This window comes from Girardinichthys multiradiatus, chromosome X (assembly GCF_021462225.1).
Source record: "Girardinichthys multiradiatus isolate DD_20200921_A chromosome X, DD_fGirMul_XY1, whole genome shotgun sequence".
NCBI classification, from domain to species: Eukaryota; Metazoa; Chordata; class Actinopteri; order Cyprinodontiformes; family Goodeidae; genus Girardinichthys; species Girardinichthys multiradiatus.
In genome coordinates this window covers 17,151,012-17,169,930 of record NC_061817.1, presented here as the reverse complement: position 1 = coordinate 17,169,930, position 18,919 = coordinate 17,151,012, and the positions used below count along the sequence as shown (strand labels likewise).

The following is an 18,919-nucleotide window of genomic DNA, read 5'->3' as shown; positions in this document are numbered from 1 at the left end:
ATATTTGGGAATATTGAATTTGTGAAGTTTCTGGATGGAACTCTTTTAGTTTCAATTGAAAATGAGGAACAAGCTAATTAAAGTTATATGAAATAAGGTGATAGTCCAGTTCAGGCTAATGGCGGCAATAAAGAATTTGTTGGGTTGGACATATGGTGCTGAGAAGACAAATTATGACAACCCATGTAACAGACTAAAGTTAGTCGACCATAAATTTATGTTCAGGAAAAGTGACCTGGTGCAGGGATTTTATTGACAGTTTCTGATTTCATAACAATATACAATGAAATAAAATGCCATTTCTCTTCTTCAATGGATTTTGCTGAAGTACTATTGTCCTTCAGATGTAGGAGCCCAAACACATCTTTTAATGGTCAAAGCGCAGGATGAGTCCTTAAATAAATGTGACTCCTTGGTCTTCTTGTACTGATTGTGTTCTGTCTCCTCTCCAACCTCTATCATTACTGCATTGGATATTAAATCAAACAGCTTCAGGATATCTCACAGCAGATCCAATCGACTCTTGTCTGAAGGAAGTCAACTGTACATCCAGCTGGATTCAGAGGTGTTGCCATAGATCTGTCAAACCAAAAACACAGCACTCCTGATTGTTGTAGGACATAATGAGCAGATATTTGCAGCTGCCTATCATCTAACCTGTTATCCAAAGGGGGCAAAACACGTATCAGGACCAAATCAGTGGTGGTGTTGTTGCCCAAAGATCAAGTCTAAACAGCTCTACCGCCACCCTCTTTCTCCAACCCCCCATACTCTGTCGTCATGTGACCAGACTGTCCCCTCAACAGTCAACCATTCAGCCCCTCCACAGCAACTCATCCTCTATTCTTCAGACACCATCATTATCTCCATGAAAGACAATATAAAAAACAGCATTTCATCATACTGCATGGAACCAAATATAAACAGATATGTATTCAACCATGCTCAAAACATAATTCCTATGAGCAGGAGCTCAACCATCGCAAACATTTAGAGAGACCAATGAACCTAATAGTCATGTTTTTGGACTGTGGAAGGAAGCCGGAGTACCTGGAAAGAACCTACACATGCATGGGGAGAACAAGAAACTTCCATGCAGAAAGACCCTCGGACGGAGTCGAGCTCAGGACCTTTTTGCTGTAAGGCAGCAGTGCTACCAACTGTACCACCATGCAGCTCTAGATTAAAGTGTATTCGGATTAAAAAAACAAAAATAATCATATTGTACCGTTTATATGGACATAAGTAACCAGAATTAAACAGCCAATCGAACTAAAATGTGTCATGTAAACGTGCCGATCTGAATAGTCCTTTAGCATCTAGCCAGAGCGACTAGCCACTCTAGGCAGACATACGTCACGTTGACGCGGGGTGCACATGTGCACTCAGGTCAGTATGTCTCATTCAGAATAATGTTATCCTCTCAAACGTTTACATGCATGTCGATCAGATTGTCAGTCGGCATAAACCACCCCTTTCAATTGGATTATAATTTGATTCCGAATCCGATCAGAATATTTCGACTGACATGTTTACATGACACATTTTTAGTCCAGTCAGCCGTTTATTCCATCTACTTGTGTCCATGTAAACGTAGCTAAACCGTGCATCTGAGCTGATTAAATGAATAGCTTAATTTAACATGATTAATAGCACAAGAAGTTGTGAGATGAATTATAGGAAATGTAATAAGGGAAAACGTGCCGTAAGACTGGGGTATCAGTAATTGTAGCATTGTTTTGACATGGAAAAAGCACAGAGCTTGATATAGGCAGGGACCCTTGATAAAACTGCAAGAGATAAAAATGGATGAAACAATATTCAATCAGTTTAATATTTTTATGGCAAATATTCTTTTCTATCAAAAGCTAAACTGTCAAACAGAAAAAGCAACTCCACAAAATTAGTCCATTAGCTGTTTCAAAACTTATTGTGAATGACTGGATTAATTACACACAGACTGAAGTTTTCAAGCCTTTATTTATGTTATATTTTGATGTGTCTAGTAGTGAAGATAGGACTGTAAATTCTCCCATATCACCTCAGTCTTATGCTTCTTACACTGGTTTCCAGTTGAGTTTAGAATTTGTTTTAAAATTCTTGTCCTTACCTAGAGGCTCTAAATGGCCAGGCTGCTAAGTATTTGTATCAGCTTTCCACTAAACACTCTGCTCCATGTAGCCTTTGGTCACGAGGCAAAAATCTCCAAAAAATAGCCTGAAAACCAAGGGAGACAGGGCTTTTTAGACTTCAGCTCCGAAACTGGGGAACAGTTTGCCACCGCAGCTTCGCTTTGCTGACTGTAGAGATTTTTAAAAACCAATTGAAAACTGTTCTGTTCTGCCAGGTTCTTACTGTATGTCATGATTTTATTGTGTATGTAGATCTTAATGTGATTTGAAGAAGATGGTGGAATGGGCCCAACTCTAAGTGCCACTCTCTACATAAAACATAGGTTCACATAGAGACAAAACACTTGAAATGAAAAAAGCATTTTAGGACATACTGTAACTCTTTGAAAAGATTGGAAACATAGATTGCTGCAGAACAATGCATGGTATTTGATTTGCAGACCAATGTAACCAGGAAAATCTGAACAACTGAAGTTTACACGTATGAAAACATTCTGCAGGTTGAGTAAAAAAAAAGAATCAAGCAGAGCTGAGGTTAACCAGTGTTTCTAATGTGAAACTGAGCTGCTGCTTGGCTTCTGTCCGATTTTCAGCTTCATCTTCAGCTTCCTGTTAAAATGTGGTTTAAACTGATAAAACTGCTGCTCTAAAGAGTGTGTGAAGGATTTTACAGAGGTGTCTAACAGAGCTTTAAAACTCATGTTCAAAACAGGCTATTATGCCTCCAAATAGTCTGAACATGGAAGTTAACTTCCTGATGTGTGTTTCTCTGTCTGATTAAATTATTGTTAACCTACCTGCTCTGTCTGTAAGGATAATATTTGCTATAAGGCCCTAGAGGTTTTCTGATCATAAATGCCCATTGTGTTAAAATTTGTCATTATTTTATAGAGTTATTTTTGTTTTTATTATTATGAAAAACTAATCTTACCTAAGTGACTTATTGGTTGCTTCAACAGTCTTCAAACATAAATACAGAAAAAAAAAAAAAAAACAGAAGAATTTTAGATAAAATGCTTCCTTGTACATGTCTCAGATTTAACAAACACTAATGCATAATGGAAGATAATGACACAAACTCTACATTTAAAAATACACCCTAAATTGGATTTTAAACACATTACAAAAAGAAAGATCTTCAAATTCAAAACATAAAATTTTGCATTTGTAAAAATGTTTTATACTGACAGACAATTATATTTGTGATAAAACAATGCAATCTCTGTAATACAAATGTAAATTAAAAATAATAAAAAAATATTCTCAACCTACAAATTATTAACATCATTATTTCAGCATACTTAGATTCTGTTTATGGTTTTAACATTAGTCTATATTTGACTTTCAACTTAATTATTTTCTTTGTGATTATTTTCATTATAGTTTGCATTTTTATTAAACTGAAGAGAATTAATTAAAATTTATTGTATTCCAGTATTTTTAAGGTGTAGACAATTTGTCTGTATGGTGGCCTTTAAGGCTCATTGTCAGAAGATCAGGCCTCTGATGGTGAGGATGGTGCTGAAGGCCAGAGCTTTGGTGAACACCACTCGGACTCCGTTCATCAGCAGCAGGTAGAAGTTCAGCTTGGCTTTTTCTGGACGGCAGAGAAACAGAGTTCAGACTGAACTGATCGCTAACAGCTGACTGCAGGTATCAGTGGGGGAACCAAACTGAGACAGGAAGTGTTCAGACTTACCTGGATAAATGTTCCCACATGCATCATCTGTTAGGAGACAGAAAACACATCAGTCACACAAACATCATGGAAACTCTGAAAGTTCCTGCTGATCTGTCTGTGGAAACATGTCTGATGAAAACCATCAGTCTGGTTCCCTCTTTAAATATTCAGCTTTATTGCTGTATTTATTGTTAAAATTAAATGATTTAGTCACAGAAACACTTTTCACCAGCTGACAGTTTCAAGCTCTCTAAACAGTTTGATCTGAACTTTGACAGACCTCTGTGAGTTTGGTACCTGCTTCATCACTGAACATCCCGTTCATCCCACAGGAGTGGATGGTTTTGTTTCTCAATGCTGCATTGTATTTGTTATTCTTTGAGGAAACAGCATCATCAGTGGTCACACTGACCGGACCACCTGTCACCTTTGGAACCACGTCATCCACCTTCGGATGGAAATCTGTGACCAGACAGACATCTGAATTCAGCTGATCCGCTTTGTTCAGGGTGTTGCCGGGTTTCTGGGGATTCAGGACGTAGAGGGTTGGAGTCACATCTGGACCTTCTGTACAGAGACAAAGTAAACCAGGAATTCATTCTCTAAGGAAGGACGTTTAAGTTTATCACAATAATATTGTGTTTAGTTACTCCAAAAACATGGAGGACAAACTAATGTTTCAAGAAAGATAAAAGTTTGACTTTTAAAGAATTTAAAAAAGTGTATAGAAATAAACACACACACACACACACACACACACACACACATATGTACACTATATTGCCAAAAGTGTTAAGTCATATCACTGAATCAATGAGTTCTGGTGTTAAGATCACTTCCATGGCTGCAGGTGTACAATGTTTGGTGTGGAGAAACTTGACTGACCTCAGCCTTCTTGAACACCTTTGGGATGAACTAGAGGAGAGGCTGTAATTCTGTGTTTCCCATCTAATTATGAACACACTCCTAAACCTTGTAGTTTACAGAATAGTTAAAGTTGCTATTACGAGCAATGGGGGTGTCCATCAGCAATCTAGACATTGTAGATGAAGAACAGGACATCATCAAATTTTATGTATATGTAAAAGTAGACAGACAAATACAAGTTATATTAAGCCGCAAATTAAACTTCCTGGTAAAACAAGAAGGGTTTTAACCGTAAAATAGCAGGGTTTGCCTTGATTGTTTTGGTTACTTTTATTTAAACCGAAGTCATGTTTTTAAATAATAAAAAAATTATTTAAGATGAAATACATTTAAAATATCAAAACTTTTTTAGCGATCTTTATATATATTCATATATATAAATATATATATATATATATACACACTATAAATGTTTGTTTTTCTAAATGTGATCATTAATTGATTAAAGAATATTTCTCGGGATATAAATTTAATGAATAATTATTAATGTAGATCGTGAAAGAATCAGTTTACTTAGTTTTTTGATGGAGAAACTTTAGTGCTCGTTTTGTTTTTAGAGAAATGTAGACTCTGATTGTGTGTGTGTGTGTGTGTGTTTATGGCTATCTATCCCGAGTGTCTGTGATGAACTGACGACCTGTCCAGGGTGTAACCCGCCTCTCGCCCAATGACCGCTGGAGAGACGCAGCAGCTAGGCTACACTGATTTTGGCCTCCAACATTTTGTTTTGGGGGTTAAAACGATATTTCTTGTTCTTGTCAAAACTGCATTGTTATATTTAATTGAAGGTCAGTGCGTCTTTTAACCTGTTTGATTTCACACGATTATTTGACCTTATTTAGTCAGAATTCTGACTCTTTCATTGGTTTGCATTATGGTGAAGAAAGTCAATATAAGCTGATAAATACAGAAAGTTACAGATCTTTTAAAATCAAACATTAACAAAAATACAGTATATCACTTCAGGAGGTACATGGTGTGATATTTCAGTCAACAAAGACATCAGAATAAATAGAAACATGTTTAATTTGTGTTTGTAGTTACTTTTAAACTGTTTTATCCTAGAGGAGACTAAATTCTTTGATGAGTTTTTTGTTTGTTTTATTATGGTTTGTGTTTACTCTAATGATCCAGAAAATAACAAAATTGCCCCTCCATCGTCTATTTGTTTTAATTCATAGTCTTAATAGATTTCGCTGTTGGGAGGTTTACATTTCATCTCTCAGAATCTAAAATATTTTCTGTAGGACCTGAATTAATAAAAACTGGTTGAAACTGAGAATTGTTACAGCAGATAAAAAGGAAGTTACTCACTTTCTGTAGTTTAGACCAGAGTTTATCAGGAGGTTTCTGGATTATTCCTCTCTTCTTTTTTTTTAGCATTATCAAATTGTTTTACTTAAAGATGACTTTAACTAATCCTACCTAATATTTCAAAAAGTTATGTTCCAGACAGCTGACAGTCCTTTCAGTCTCAGTCACAGAGCTGCTCTGAAGCAGAGAGAAAAGACCTGGGGAGGTCTTCTCTTCCTCAGTCGACTGATTTACTTAAAATAATTACAGATGTTTATTATCTAATCTTTTCACTGGGCATTGATTATTTTAAAGAAACAGAATGTTATAATGCACAGTTTTGATTAAAGTATAAAACATATTAAAAACTGTCCTTAAATGTGACACTGAAGGATAAATATTTAAACTCAGTTTATAACGTAAATTTGTTTCACTTTCTATGTTAGTTTTCTCCTTAAGGGAATTTATTGATGATATTTAATTAATTTTTTACAAAGCACAGTTGAGTTACTTTTGTTTACTAACCCAGTTCAAACTCTTCTGAAGAACCATTACTGTTATTGGAAACATGAAAATGTCATGATTTGTTCAATGCTAAGTTTCACACAATCAGAAATCTGAACCTGATGTTTCAATTGTTCTGCCTCAACAACACAAATAAACACAAATAAAATGAACAAACTAAGCAGCAACTTTAAACCTGAAAACTAACTAATTTATAGAAGGCTCTACAAAAATAAAAACTAGTTATATCCAATCATCCAATCACTTTTTTTCTGGAATAATGATGCGATAACCATTTGTCCCTTATCTCTGTGCATTACACCTACACATGTATTCATATTTATAAATCATTTTTTGTGTTGTTCATTTTATAACATAAATACAACATTTTCTGTCAGGAAATAAATTAAAATTTGCTTAATTTACAGCAGATTTGTATTAATCTTAGGGACTGTGGGGTGTCTTGTACAACCTGATATATAAAGGATTTATACCATTAAAAAAACTAACAACAGTGTTGTGCAAAATTAATATAGTAAATCAACAAATAATCTGTCCTGTGTTTTCATGTAGTATTGCGAATGCAAGCTGTAGGTAGTTTTCCCAACACCAGATATTAAAAAAAGACCTGTTAATACAATTTTACACAACGAAAACAACAACAATAAAACAAATAAATGTGAAACAGATAGTAATTTTAAATTATCTTACCTGATTTAACAGTAACTGTGGTTCCTTTACCCCAGACGTCTAAACCCGAATCACAGTGTTACAGCTTCACTGACTGCTTCAACAAAAACAAGAAGCTCCAGAAAAACAAAACAACAAGGCAAAAATGTATAAATTTACAGTTTCTGTTGAAAATTCTGAAAGTCTGATGTTCCTCTGGGTAATTTTGCAAATATCCTTTATGTTGTTTTTGCTTTTCAGCCTGAAAATTCAATTTGGTTCATATACATTTATACACTGTATGACTTTAACAAGGAGAATAACTGACTTTCAAACATTTCTTACCTCATTAAAATTGTTAAACAGGGTTTCTACCTCATATCCCAAAAAGACATGTTGGATTTCATCAATTTGTTCTTTGCATAATGATGGATTTCTTTCAGGTTTTTGTTCTGAGGTTTTTGTATTGGTGTATATCTCTGTGCCCCCCCAGTCCATCACAGCGACAAACCCTAATACAAAAACCTAAACCACCTTCAGAGGGAAAGTTAGAGCCAAACTATAGAAACGGATGTAACGTTGTTGTTGGATTTGCATTTCCTATTTGAAACTTCAGTTAACATCCAACATAATCTTTTTCCTAAATAGATCATTTTTATTACTTTGAAAAAATTATACAAAATTCTAAATGTATTATTTTAAGAAAATAAAAACCAGTTTTTCTTAGGTTTATGTTTACTTGTCTATGAATACTGAACTGAAGAAGTATCATGTTTTTTTGGGATTAGGAGCAAATTAACGTTAAAACAAAACAATAATTCACATCTTTTTGAGTTTGGTTGGATGGAAATGTTGAAGACAGCACTGACAATCTGTAGGAAGATTTAAGAGTTGATTAAGAGATTTTGACAGAAAATGCCCTCTACTGGTTACCATGGAGCATTGTTTTAACTCTCATCTTGTCCTGGTTTTAAATGGCTGAAGTAGTTGCTTTATAATTCAATCCCGAAATAATTTTCTTTCATTCAACCTGAAAGTCACACATCAGTTGGTGACTTTAATAAGCATTTGTGACTGAAGTTTTTTTATTTTTTATTATTACTATTCTTTTAATTCTTTGTGAACATAATCTGTCTTTATAGACAACTTTTAATCCACCCGTAACACTTTTGCATCTGGAAACACAAAAAAAAAATAAAAAAAAAATTCTGTGAACCAGATTTTTAGTAAAACAAACCGAAACCTTTCATAAACACATTAATTTTGTTTTATGATCAAGTGAAAGTTGTTTTTATGGTATTGAAGAACCACCAGGTTTTGTGAAAACACAGAATACTTCAAATTCAGAGGTTTAAACACCAAAAAAGTTGAAAAAAATGTTTCTACATAAACAATTTAGGGATTTATTTGGCTTACACTAATGTTGCCTTAGTTTGATGCATAGTTTTGAAGATTGTATATTTTCTCTAAAAATTCAGCACAAAACATTAATCTGTCCAGGGTGCAAACAGTGTCATAATATTTTTTTATTCATTTTTCTCTCCTTAAACAATTGATCAACTTTGGTCCCTAAAATTAGATCAAAAACAATAGTAGACAGTAGAGTACTATAGACTTTCATATTTTCTAACAGACTGTCACAGTTGCAGCTGCTAGTTTATGTACAGCTCTAATGCTTCCTGTATCACTGTGGCTCTCGAGCACAATAATAAACTGCAGAGTCTTCAGTCCTCAAGCTGCTCATGTGCAGATACACTTGATCTTTATCGTTGTCTCTGGAGATGGTGAAGCGATTCTGGACAGATATGGAATAATATTTATTGCTACCACTAGGAGCAGAAATGTGCGCAACCCACTCCAGTCCTTGTCCTTCAGCCTGTCTGATCCAGCTGATATCAGCATTGTCATCTGATATTCCTGCATATGTACAGGTCAGAGTGTGAGATTCTCCATGTCTTTTCACCACTGCTTCAGATTCAGTCAGAGTCTGACTGAAAACACCTGGAAGAAAAATTGTGTGATGAGAAATAATCCAAACAGAAAACCCGTTAACAGAAGAGTGCAGAAGTTTGATATTTACCAGAAACTGTTAATAGCAGAAGAGAAACACACACAACTAACGTCATTGTGAAAAGTTGTTGCACATCTCTCTGGTGGTTTGGTTTCTACTAAGATAAATAAAGATATTTGCATTGGCTCCTCCCCACACCAATTACATAAAGACCAATGTAAATGTGCTAAGGGAAATGGCCATGCGACTGATTGCTAAGATGCAATAAATAATGTTTAGGATGAAAAAAAAGTATTTGCTGCTGCTCAGCTCCTTTTAATGCACTGAGAACCTGATCTACTAAAGCACTGCATGACTTTGAAGCAGCTATACAGGAGCAAATGAGATTCTGAATATCTCTTAAGAAAGGCTGATGTACGACGCAGACACTGCTGCTAAATCAACAGCATCGCATTGCTGTCTCTGTTTCATCACATTTAAAATGATTTTATGTATACATTGTGTAAATAATTTAGGAACAAGAAAATTATGTGTAAATAATTTCATATGACATTTAAATAATTTATGTTTTGTCAATATAAGACTGATTCTGCTCTCTCAGATTTACTGTGTTTGAGGGGTCTTTGAAATTGTGAGACATGTTATTTTTTTCAACCACAAACTGCTGTGCGTTTCCAATTTGTTTGCTTTGTTTGTTTGTTTGTTTTCTGTTCCAGACTATAGCAATGACTAAAAAAACCTGTCTGTGAAGTAAACTTTAAATGTCTCAAAATCCTGCTTTACAGAAGCACCGAAAATTATATATATTTAAATACATATATACATATATACATATAAATAGTGTTTTTTTGTTATTATTCAGTGGTGAAAAAACAGAACAGGTCAATTTTTAAATCATTTTCTTCTGTATTAATTACAGAAATACTTATTTTGCTGAATATTCATGTTAGTGTGGACAGAATTAAAACTCATGGGACTACTTTTTAAGTAAAAGCATATAATCAAGCCTCCTGAAAACCTACAGCTGCTCCTTCTTGCATTTTGAAGCTCACTTGCCACTTGACCTGTAGTTTACTCTCAATTTGTTTTATATTAGGACATGTTCAGGTATGATATTTGTTATAAGATCAAATGGGAATAATGAATTTTAGTAACTATGTTCTAAAATATGTTGTACTTAATGAAACATCCACGTTTACAAATATTTTTTGTTTTGTTTTGCATATTAAAATATTTTATATCACTTTGTAAAATGATGATGCCAAAATGAGACAACCAGATATGTCAATTACACCCAAATCTGCTCACATGCAATAAGTATGTGTCCTATTGACAGTGACACCTCCAATGCTTCCTCAGGCAGAACATAAAACAAAATTCTACATGTCTTTTTTCACCAGAGAGCTGCACACAAAAGCCCAGTTAATGTGCTGTAGTCTTTGTGAGGAAGTAATGAAACACATTTAAGTCGTGGGATCAGGGCCTTAACTAAAATCATCATGGAAGTAATTGTGTATCTTTAGCTCACTAATAATTGAACTTATTTAACTCGTTGCCCATTAATTCAGTAGTCTGGCTCCTAATGACATAAACCCTAATGGATGAGGCACATGCTGTCATAATATGCCTGTGTTAGGGGTTCTGAGTTTGAGTTCTGTCTGCTTTTTCTGTTCTTCTCTGTTCTTCTGTTGCTGTTATTTCAGTTCATTCATGTTGAATAGATTTCTTTCTTGGATTACTCTGTAATAGGGTTAGGGTTAGTTAGGTTGTTAGTTGGGTTGTTTTTAGTTTGTAGATCTGGTTCCTCACTGTTTATGTTCTTTAGGTAGTCCCATTGTTTTCTGATTTCTGTTCACTTAGATGTTTCTGTTACTTTCCTGGACTCTTTTCTACCTTATTATTATTATTATTAAATAAACCTCTGCAGCTCACCATGCTGCATTGTTCTGCCTTTGTTCCAACAGAAATCTAGAGTTATATGACACCTGTCCAAATTTTTGAAGAAAGGATAATATAAAAAACTAATGTGACAATGTGAAGTGAAACTGGGAATGTAACTCAAAATAAAAACAGAAAACAGTATGATAGTAGCTCAATAATTTTATTAAAGTAAATACACTGGTGCTTCTAATTCAGTCTTTGCAAATGGTGATGAGTGAAAAGCTGTTGCAAATTAATGTGCATCTCTGTGCTGCCTTGGATTACCCACATTTATAAAGATTTAATGTATACATGCAGATGAAAAGCTTCCTATTTCTGTAGTTCTAGTAATTAATTTAGTTATGTTAAAGCTGCGTATAATCTGTTTATAGTTTACATATATATATATATATATATATATATATATATATATTTCTTTTTTTAAAGAAATTTTTCGACACTAGACGTCTTTATTTTTGATAGTAGGTAGACAGGAAGGAGGGGCAAAGAGAGGGGGAGACATTCGGCAAAGGTCGGTGGGTCCAGGACTCAAACCCGGGACGGCCGCTTTGAGGACTATAGCCTCTATAGTGGTTGCGCGCTTAACCCCTACACAACCAGTGCCGCCCACTGTAATATATTTTTAAATGAGTGTTATGCTGTTGTATATATTTCTAGAAAACTCTGTAATTGATCCAAATCACAAGCTTGTAATAACAGAAAAAATTTGAGACAAATATGGTGTTGGGACCCCAGCCATGGGTAACAACATTAAACCTTGTCTGGAACTTTCTAAAAAAATCGCATTAACCTATTTCCAGCACAGCCAGGAACGGGAGGAGTAAGAGCGGACTTCCCGTGACTTCATTGTTTAAATAAAAACTCTGAAATCCAACAAACAAACCTCTTTCCATGCAGATTCCAGACGGGAACCGGACAGGAGAGGCACCATGCGTGCGTATGTCTCCTTGCTGGCAAGCAGAGATAAGTCTTCAATTTGGATCCAAAAGTAACTATGATCACATGCAACAAAGTTAAGTAATGATTTGCTGTTCGAGGACCCAGCATTCATTCATTTAAAGGGTGTAATAAGACAAGCGTGACTTGACTTTTCTTCAGAAGCAGCCCTATTTGAAGCAGATTTCCCCCATGGCATGGAAAAGAAGGCTGGGACTGCATCACTCGCCTTCCTGCGTGGGCGTCCAGGTAGCAAGAGCTACCCCACCACATTACAGCCACTCAAGGAGCTGAAAGTGCCTTTGTTGTACGGTTCGGCTGGGCCAGCTAAAAGCCCTTCCCCACAGCTACAGAGGTTAGCTGCTAGCTAACCCTTAGGGAGCAGTCACGTGGATGTTTTCCTCAATGACCAGGACAACTTATCTTCAGCACAGTTTACGTAAGAGGTGGTGTTTGGGCAGAGAAGATTAGCTTAGAGTTAAATAATCTAAATAATGTTTGTTTATTGATGTTTTTTGTTGTTGTTGTGATTGAAAAGCTCAGCTACAGTATGTGCTAGCAGACTAGCACTAGCTAAGGATGTGCTCTGTGTTGTGTTTTAAAGTTGAGAGAAACTTTATTTAAAGGGTGGTTTTTAAACCCAGATTAGCCATAACAACTATAAGCTTCTTTTGGTAGCTCTAACTGCTAAGGGCAAAGAACACGTGCTTGCCCACCTTATGAGCCAGCTACAGATCATTTACCCAGAAAGGAGGTTGGTCCTCATTCAAAATAATATTCTCTAAAATATTATTTTAAAAGTTCCTTAATATTTCCTTATATATTATTTGTACTAGATGAAGCCAGCTAATTTAACACCATTAAGGCCAATTTATCCAGAAAGGTTTGTTTCTTATTCAAAATAATATTTCCTTAAATATTATTTTAATAATTTCTTAATAATATTTCTATAAATATTATGGTACTAAATAAAGGCAGCTAATTAAACACTGTTGAGAATTAGTCATCCAGAAGGTTGGTTTTATTCAGCAAATCATTCTTTAAAATGTTATTTTATTAAAATAATGATCTTGCATTGTGAATGGTTGTTTGAAGGTATTCCAGTTATTGACTAAGTTAGTTCCAAGAATGTAGTGACTATTTGTCCATGAAAACCAAAACAAAACTTAAATGATCAAACTGAAGTTGAATATAACTCAAATAATCACTTTTTACGCAGTAAAAAAAAGGTCCAAAAAGGAAAACGTCAAAAATGACAATTCTGTGGTGGATTTATTCGATATTTTGCAGGCAAACAGCAATACATGTTTTTGTCCTCTGTTTCTCCTGCTCTTCTTGCTGAATTTACTTGACTGACCGATTGCCTCACCTGCTCACTACTAGTCACTGGCTAATTGGTTCACTGCATGACTGACTGGCTGCCTGTGGTTGAATGGTAAAAAAACCATATGACCACCAACGTGCCTCCGGAGCTGCCTAAAGCCTACTTATTTATGTGAAAACCCATATCCCAAACAAAATAAATGTATAAACTAAACAAATTACTAAACCAAAAATATATTCTAAACAACTAAAATTAACCTATATCTGGCTCATTGCCATCTTGTGAGACTCCATAGACATTCCTCTCTGTCATTTTAGTAGTCCTTTATGCCATAGTGGCTAGCTAAAATAACATTAAGAACCATGTTTTTGTGGAGGAATTTGGAAATGAGATCAAATTAGTTTTTAAACTTATTAGGGAAACATAATGTGTTCAAACAATGAAAAACAATGCAAAATCAGAAGGGTAGGTAAAACATTATTTTAATAAAATAATAATTAAAAGAATATTTTGCCAAAGTAGAAATTAACAATATTTTGGACAATTGGTCTTAAACATATATATCCACACTAAATTGTGATGTCATTGCATCATTTATATACTTTTTCCCTTTTTAGTATAGTTCACTAGTTTTCCTGTTCCTTCATTTTGCCTTTGGTTTATTGTTTCTAGCCTAGTTAAAGGTTTTGTTAATTGAAATGCTTTCACTTGGAATTGAATTATACTCGTACTCATGACCATTTGATTCACATTCTGTGTTAAACATCTGTTGAAGATGAAAAACTGTTGTCAAAATGTTAGAAAAACAGGAAATCACCAACAACCACATCACTTATTGTGAGCTGATGTCACCCCCATCTTCTTTTGTTTTTGTACAGCCTCAGTGCTCACATTGATCACTGTGTGCTTTTAGCACAGTAATACACAGCAGACTCCTCTGGTTTCATGGTGGACAGGCTCAGATACACAATGTTCTTATTGATGTCTCTGGTGAATTCTATACGTCCTCGAACACTGGTGGCAAAGTTTTTACTTCCACTACCCCAAATAACACCCATCCATTCCAGTGCTTTTCCTGCAGGTTGTCTGATCCAGTGTGTCCCATAGCTGGTGACAGAATAAGAGACCTGACAGCTGATGGTCAGAGTTTGACCTGGCTGCACAGTCATAGAGACTGGTTGTGTCAGCTGTTCACACTTCACACCTGTTGATAACATAATAAAAATAATTACAGCTTAATATCAATAAGTGTGTGGTGTCAGTATAATGTGTGTGTCTCAGAGAAACTCACAGGATCCAGCAGCCAGCAGCAGCAGAGCTACAGAGAACATGTTTGTGCTGAAGATGATCCAATGAGAGCTTCTCTGTGACTGACAGCATGAGATCAAGTCTAAAAAGCTTGATGTTTAATTTGCTTAATGACAGATCAGCCAATCAGGAATGATTACCATACTCTTAACAGCACAGCAGGAAGCTTTAAGATTAGGAGCGCCTCCTCTGGTTGATAGGTAATAATGTATGTGTTCAGAATCAAGAGAGTTTTTGTACAGCTTTCCAGGCTGCATATTCTGTCCATTAAGGGCCAAAAGGCTAAATTTGTTTATGAAATAATCTTTGTAGTATGTTTTATATTCATTAGCTGCTTTTCCAATCCACTCCAGTCATTTCTGCTGGCTGTCTGATCCAAGCTGTGTAACAGTTGCTGACAGAATAAGATACCTAACAGCCAATGGCCAGAGTCTGACCTGGCTGTAAAGTGTAAAATGCTGGCTGTGTCAGCTGTTCAGATTTTACATCTGTTGATCACTATGTGGAATCAGTACAGGTCCTTCTCAAAATATTAGCATATTGTGATAAAGTTAATTATTTTCCATAATGTATTGATGAAAATTTAACATTCATATATTTTAGATTCATTGCACACTAACTGAAATATTTCAGGTCTTTTATTGTCTTAATATGGATGATTTTGGCATACAGCTCATGAAAACCCAAAATTCCTATCTCACACAATTAGCATATTTCATCCGACCAATAAAAGAAAAGTGTTTTTAATACAAAAAACGTCAACCTTCAAATAATCATGTACAGTTATGCACTTAATACTTGGTCAGGAATCCTTTTGCAGAAATGACTGCTTCAATGCGGCGTGGCATGGAGGCAATCAGCCTGTGGCACTGCTGAGGTCTTATGTGGAGGCCCAGGATGCTTCGATAGCGGCCTTTAGCTCATCCAGAGTGTTGGGTCTTGAGTCTCTCAACGTTCTCTTCACAATATCCCACAGATTCTCTATGGGGTTCAGGTCAGGAGAGTTGGCAGGCCAATTGAGCACAGTGATACCATGGTCAGTAAACCATTTACCAGTGGTTTTGGCAGTGTGAGCAGGTGCCAGGTCGTGCTGAAAAATGAAATCTTCATCTCCATAAAGCTTTTCAGCAGATGGAAGCATGAAGTGCTCCAAAATCTCTTGATAGCTAGCTGCATTGACCCTGCCCTTGATAAAACACAGTGGACCAACACCAGCAGCTGACACGGCACCCCAGACCATCACTGACTGTGGGTACTTGACACTGGACTTCTGGCATTTTGGCATTTCCTTCTCTCCAGTCTTCCTCCAGACTCTGGCACCTTGATTTCCGAATGACATGCAGAATTTGCTTTCATCCGAAAAAAGTACTTTGGACCACTGAGCAACAGTCCAGTCCTGCTTCTCTGTAGTCCAGGTCAGGCGCTTCTGCCGCTGTTTCTGGTTCAAAAGTGGCTTGACCTGGGGAATGCGGCACCTGTAGCCCATTTCCTGCACACGCCTGTGCATGGTGGCTCTGGATGTTTCTACTCCAGACTCAGTCCACTGCTTCCGCAGGTCCCCCAAGGTCTGGAATCGGCCCTTCTCCACAATCTTCCTCAGGGTCCGGTCACCTCTTCTCGTTGTGCAGCGTTTTCTGCCACACTTTTTCCTTCCCACAGACTTCCCACTGAGGTGCCTTGATACAGCACTCTGGGAACAGCCTATTCGTTCAGAAATTTCTTTCTGTGTCTTACCCTCTTGCTTGAGGGTGTCAATAGTGGCCTTCTGGACAGCAGTCAGGTCGGCAGTCTTACCCATGATTGGGGTTTTGAGTGATGAACCAGGCTGGGAGTTTTAAAGGCCTCAGGAATCTTTTGCAGGTGTTTAGAGTTAACTCGTTGATTCAGATGATTAGGTTCACAGCTCGTTTAGAGACCCTTTTAATGATATGCTAATTTTGTGAGATAGGAATTTTGGGTTTTCATGAGCTGTATGCCAAAATCATCCGTATTAAGACAATAAAAGACCTGAAATATTTCAGTTAGTGTGCAATGAATCTAAAATATATGAATGTTAAATTTTCATCATGACATTATGGAAAATAATGAACTTTATCACAATATGCTAATATTTTGAGAAGGACCTGTATAAGTGTTTTATCATCAATAGTGTTGGGAGATCATATTGTGTCTTTTTTTTTTAATACGCACAGGTTTTTATAAGCTTTTTAATCAAACCCCTGACTCTGTACTCCTGGAGCAACCCCACAGGGCACCACGAGGGATACGGTCGAATATCTTCTCCAGGTCCCCAAAACACATGTGGACCGGTTTGGCAAACTTCCATGAACCATTGAGTACCCTGCAGAGGGTGTAGAGCTGGTCCAGTGTTCCACGGCGGCAACGGAAACCACACTGCTCCTGCTGAAGCCGAGGTTCGAGTATCGGCCAGACTCTTCTCCAATACCCTGGTATAGGCCTTATCAGGGAGGCTGAGGAGTGTGATCCCCCTATAGTTGGAACACACCCTCCGGTCACTCTTCTTATGAAGGGGACCACCACCCCGGTCTTCCAGTCCAGAGGCACTGTCCCTGACCGCCACGCAATGTTGAAGAGGCATGTCAGCCATGACAGCCACACAACATCCAGAGACTTGCGGTGCTCAGGGCGGATCTCATCCACCCCCGAAGCCCTGCCGCCATGGAGCTTGTGAACCACCTCGGTGACTTCAGCCTGGGTGATGAAAGAATTCCCCCAGCTTCCCTCCCTGGCCGAGGGCTCCACAAGACATTCCCAGCAGACCCCCACTATACGCTTGGGCCTGCCAAGTCTGTCCGGCTTTCTCCTCTTCCAGCGGATTCAACTCAGCACCAGGTGGTGATCAGTGGACAGCTCAGCCTCTCTCTTCACCCGAGTGTCCAAAACATGCGGCCAATTTCCGAAGACACAACAACAAAGTCGATCAACATCGTCCTGCCTAGGGTGTCCTAGTGCCAAGTGCACTGATGAACACCCTTATGCTTGAACGTGGTATTCATTATAGACAATCTGTGACTAGCACAGAGGTCCAATAATTCAGATCGGGGAGGCCATTCCTTTCAATCACGCCTCTCCATGTGTTACTGTAGTTCCCAGGTGGGCGTTGAAGTCCCCCAGCAGAATAACAGAGTCCCCGGGAGGGGCACTATACAGCACCCCCAACAGGGACGCCAAGAAGGCCGGGTACCCCGCAACACGAGACGGCTGAGCTGGGGGGCAAAACGCAAACCCACCCCAGCCTGCCGCTTCTCCCTGAGGGCCACTCCAGAGTGGAAGTGAGTCCAGCTGTCCTGTTCAGTTTTTATAGATTTTTTACTGAAATCATAGATTCACTGATTGGTTAGTTAAACATATATTTATAGAAGCCGATTGTTGCCAAAATAATTGGATAAAATTGATCAAACATTTGAAAATATGAATATGAATTCCTAATAAAGGTAGAATTCTTATTGTTGCCACAATTAAAATGATCTATGCACTTTTGGAGATTTAGTGGTTTTCTGTCAATGAAAAAGGTGATCTTGGTTTATTTCTGTTGCTATAATAAGAACACTGAAACTACATTTAGTAAGATTTTTGAAGTTAATATAACTGTACTATGTTCTATACTGAACATGAAAGAGAACTGGCCATGAATGTATTTGTGGTGTTATATCGCCTCCTTTTGCTTAGTAATTTTAGTTGGACAGTTCTAGTACAGTAAAGAGTTTGTTGACTGAAATATGTTTGACTTTGAGTTGACTTATTTTTGTTAATAAATTTTTGTATTTTAAGAAACAGTTTTGCTGTTCAATAATGTCAGATCTTGGTTCGTCCCTTTCCTTATTGTTCTAATGCCACCGCCTTATTGGGCTGGTATTCAAAGGACAACACATCGAATTATTATTATTTAATAAAATATAAAAATATAAATAATGAATAATATAATCATAATACTAATTACAATAACACACAACCAGTTCAACATACTAATCAGAAGGCTAAAGAAAATATTGTAATAAAATAATATTTTAATAATTTTGCCAAATTAGAAATTGAAAAGGTGCAAAGAGGATTGGGCGGCGAACGAAGGTGGAGACCTAGGATTCTCTCCGGATGCTAAGGCTGGCTCTGGGGACGTGGAATGTCACCTCGCTGGGGGGGAAGGAGCCTGAGCTTGTGCGGGACTTCGAGAG

The 18,919-nt window shown here is 36.9% G+C and overlaps 1 long non-coding RNA gene and 1 gene segment (V, D, J or C); both read right to left on the bottom strand.

The window, feature by feature from the left end:
• Positions 1-3,415: 3,415 nt before the first annotated feature.
• On the bottom strand, positions 3,416-7,688 carry LOC124862947. The gene is made up of 5 exons (XR_007037031.1): positions 7,552-7,688; positions 7,249-7,343; positions 4,111-4,380; positions 3,832-3,858; positions 3,416-3,729 (listed from the first exon to the last, which is right to left on the bottom strand). It is a non-coding gene; the product is annotated as an uncharacterized LOC124862947 (long non-coding RNA).
• Positions 7,689-14,314: 6,626 nt separating this feature from the next.
• On the bottom strand, positions 14,315-14,777 carry LOC124862944. The segment is given in 2 exon segments: positions 14,315-14,622; positions 14,710-14,777. Coding segments are annotated over 2 exon segments (348 nt in total).
• Positions 14,778-18,919: the final 4,142 nt, after the last annotated feature.